General features: G+C 55.2%; 1 protein-coding gene across 1 annotated transcript in view; it reads left to right on the top strand.

Moving 5' to 3' along the window:
* PCGF2 (polycomb group ring finger 2) overlaps nt 1–2527 on the top strand; it is an 8566-nt gene that overhangs the window by 2593 nt on the left and 3446 nt on the right. The window contains 4 exon segments of the mRNA XM_027666338.1: nt 1589–1644; nt 2079–2129; nt 2228–2336; nt 2338–2451. Coding sequence (XP_027522139.1) covers nt 1589–1644; nt 2079–2129; nt 2228–2336; nt 2338–2451 — 330 coding nt within the window.

Here is a 2527-nt window from a genome sequence, read left to right on the forward strand (position 1 = left end):
GGTGGCAATGCCAAGGTGAGCACAGGTGACAGTGGGTGTGTGAGGTGGCAGTGCCAGGGTGGGCACAGGTGACAGTGGCCCTGTGAGGTGCCGGTGGCTCTGTCACATCCCCAGCTGGGGAAATCCAGGCCCGTTTGTGGAACTGGCTCTGCAGGTGGTTGGCATAGAAACCAGGGAAGGCTGTGATGCATCACTCAGGGCCGTTCTTTACCCTGGATTTGTTTTTTTTTAGCCTCTTCCCTGTAAATCCATTTCTGTAGTAACACTTTTTTTGCCTCTTTTTTTTTTTTTTTTTTTCTTTTTTTTTCCCTTTCTGGTTCACTCTGAAATATTTACACTCGGGCTCCCACAACTCCTCCAACACATCCCTGTCTGCCCGTGCAGACAGATCCGCTGGCACTGCTGTGCCCACATCCCCAGGCTCTGGGTGCCCTGGTGACACTTTGTTTGGTCCCAGAGTAGGGAAAAAAATGGGGAAAACTTGGGGGGGCGTTGGTCTCTGGGGGGGCCTGATCCACAGGAAACTCCCTGCACCGTTGCTTCCCAAACCAGGTGCCAACACCAGGGTGATGCCACATCCCCTGTGCCCACCCCAGTGCCCCCCCAGTTGCCACCACTCTGGGCTTGTTGGGGCTGGCTGGTGGCAGAGCTGGGAATTCAGCAGCCGAGGGCTGATGTTACCTCGGCTTGCTGTGAATGATGAAGTGAATTCTCTGGGTATTTATTGTAAATAAAATCACAGCGGGGGCCTTGTGAGCCGGAGCGACGTCACCGAGGAATTCGGGATGAAAGACGTGGCTGGGCTAAAAATAACACGGGGCACAGTCGTTTGTTTGCCTTTCAAATAAAGGCCTTATTATGAAATGGAAATAATTGCGGGTGTAATTGACTTTTCGCCAGGCCCACTGCTCCTGCTTTGCTTTTGAGGTGTGTTAAAATCGTGCCACGTTCCCCCGCCTGCAGGTCCCAACCTTCCAGCAAAATCCCACCTGAGGATGGGGCTGGAGCTTCCCTGCTTCCTCGAGTGCTTTGGGAGATCCTGCCTTGGGATATTCACATTTTAGGGAATCCACTTTCCCATGAAACAGCCCTGGCAGTGGGCACTGCCCTGCCCTCCTTCCCACGGAGGGAAATCAAAGCCTAAGCCCTGGTGCTGCAGCTCCAAAATAAATCTTTGGAGTCCAAAAATAAAATTGGATGCGAATATAGACTTGCAGAAACATTTGCTGATCTTAGATTTATTTTTTTTTTAAATTCTCAGTGTTTTTTGTGATTGTTTTGACTGCTGAAACGGCTCCTGGCCCCGGCTCCTGCTGTCATCATTCCCAGCAATTACAGGGATTTTTGAGATGGTTTTCTTTCTTTTCCCAGAGTTAACCCTTTGTGGTGAGGATAGGAGTTGTGGGATGGGGATTTGGAATTTTGGGATGTGGAACTGGGGATTTGGGGCTTTGGGATGGGCGTTTTTCAGGAGGGAGATGGGGGAAGCAGGGAGCACGTGGTGCAGGGCAGCTTCCAGTAACCCTGGGAATAAACTGCTCCCTAATCCTGCTGATTTCTCTCTCCTTTCCTATTTCCCCCCTCCCAGGTCGGACAAAACCCTTCAGGACATTGTGTACAAACTGGTCCCAGGGCTTTTCAAAGGTACAGCCACGGGCAGGGGTAACTGGGGGGGTTTTTTGGGGACAGGAACAGGGACAGCAGGACAATGTCTGTGTGTGCACAGCCAGGGATGGGCTCATCCCACACTCCGGGGGCTGCTCTGAGGGGACCCACAGGAAGCAAAGCTGGGAGTAGGAGCCTGGGTTTGCTCTCCAAGTGCCCCCCCCGTCCTCGTGGGGGGGGAAAATTGTGGGGTCTGCGGGTGTGGGAGGGCTGAGGAGCAGCTGAGCTGCCGGAAAGGCTTTGTCACAGCAGCGGCTCTGAGGGTTTATGGGTTGATTGCTCCTGTTAAAGCCGCTGCTCCCCAGGGGAGGGGGCACTGGGCAGTCTGGGGGGCTCCTCTCACACCCCACTCTTTGCCCCCATCTCTCCTCGGAGAGGTGTTTTCCCCCCTCACCCTCCTCCTCCTCCCTCAGATGAGATGAAGAGGCGCCGCGATTTCTACGCCGCGTATCCCATGGCCGAGGGTGAGTGTCACCCCCCTGACCCTGCCGTGTCCTCCCCCCGGCAGCGGCTCAGCCCCTCCCTCCCTCTGCTCAGCCCTTCCCTCCCTCTGCTCCCGCAGTTCCCAACGGCTCCAACGAGGATCGAGGGGAGGTGTCGGAGCAGGACAAGGGGAACCTGACGGACGACGAGATCGTCAGCCTGTCCATCGAGTTCTACGAGGGCTCCAGGTACCCGTTTTGGGGCTGCTCCCAAACCTCTACCTGGGTTTGGGGCTCGGGAAGAAACTCCCACCTTCTGTCCCCGCTCTGGCACTGAGATCGTGGAGTCACGGAATGGTTTGGGGTGGAGGGGACCCTAAAGATCATCTCATTCCATGGGCAGGGACACCTTCCACGCCAGGCAGGCAGGGAAGCTCTTT

Source organism: Corapipo altera, unplaced genomic scaffold (assembly GCF_003945725.1).
Source record: "Corapipo altera isolate COAL_440 unplaced genomic scaffold, ASM394572v1 200, whole genome shotgun sequence".
Lineage (NCBI taxonomy): Eukaryota > Metazoa > Chordata > Aves > Passeriformes > Pipridae > Corapipo > Corapipo altera.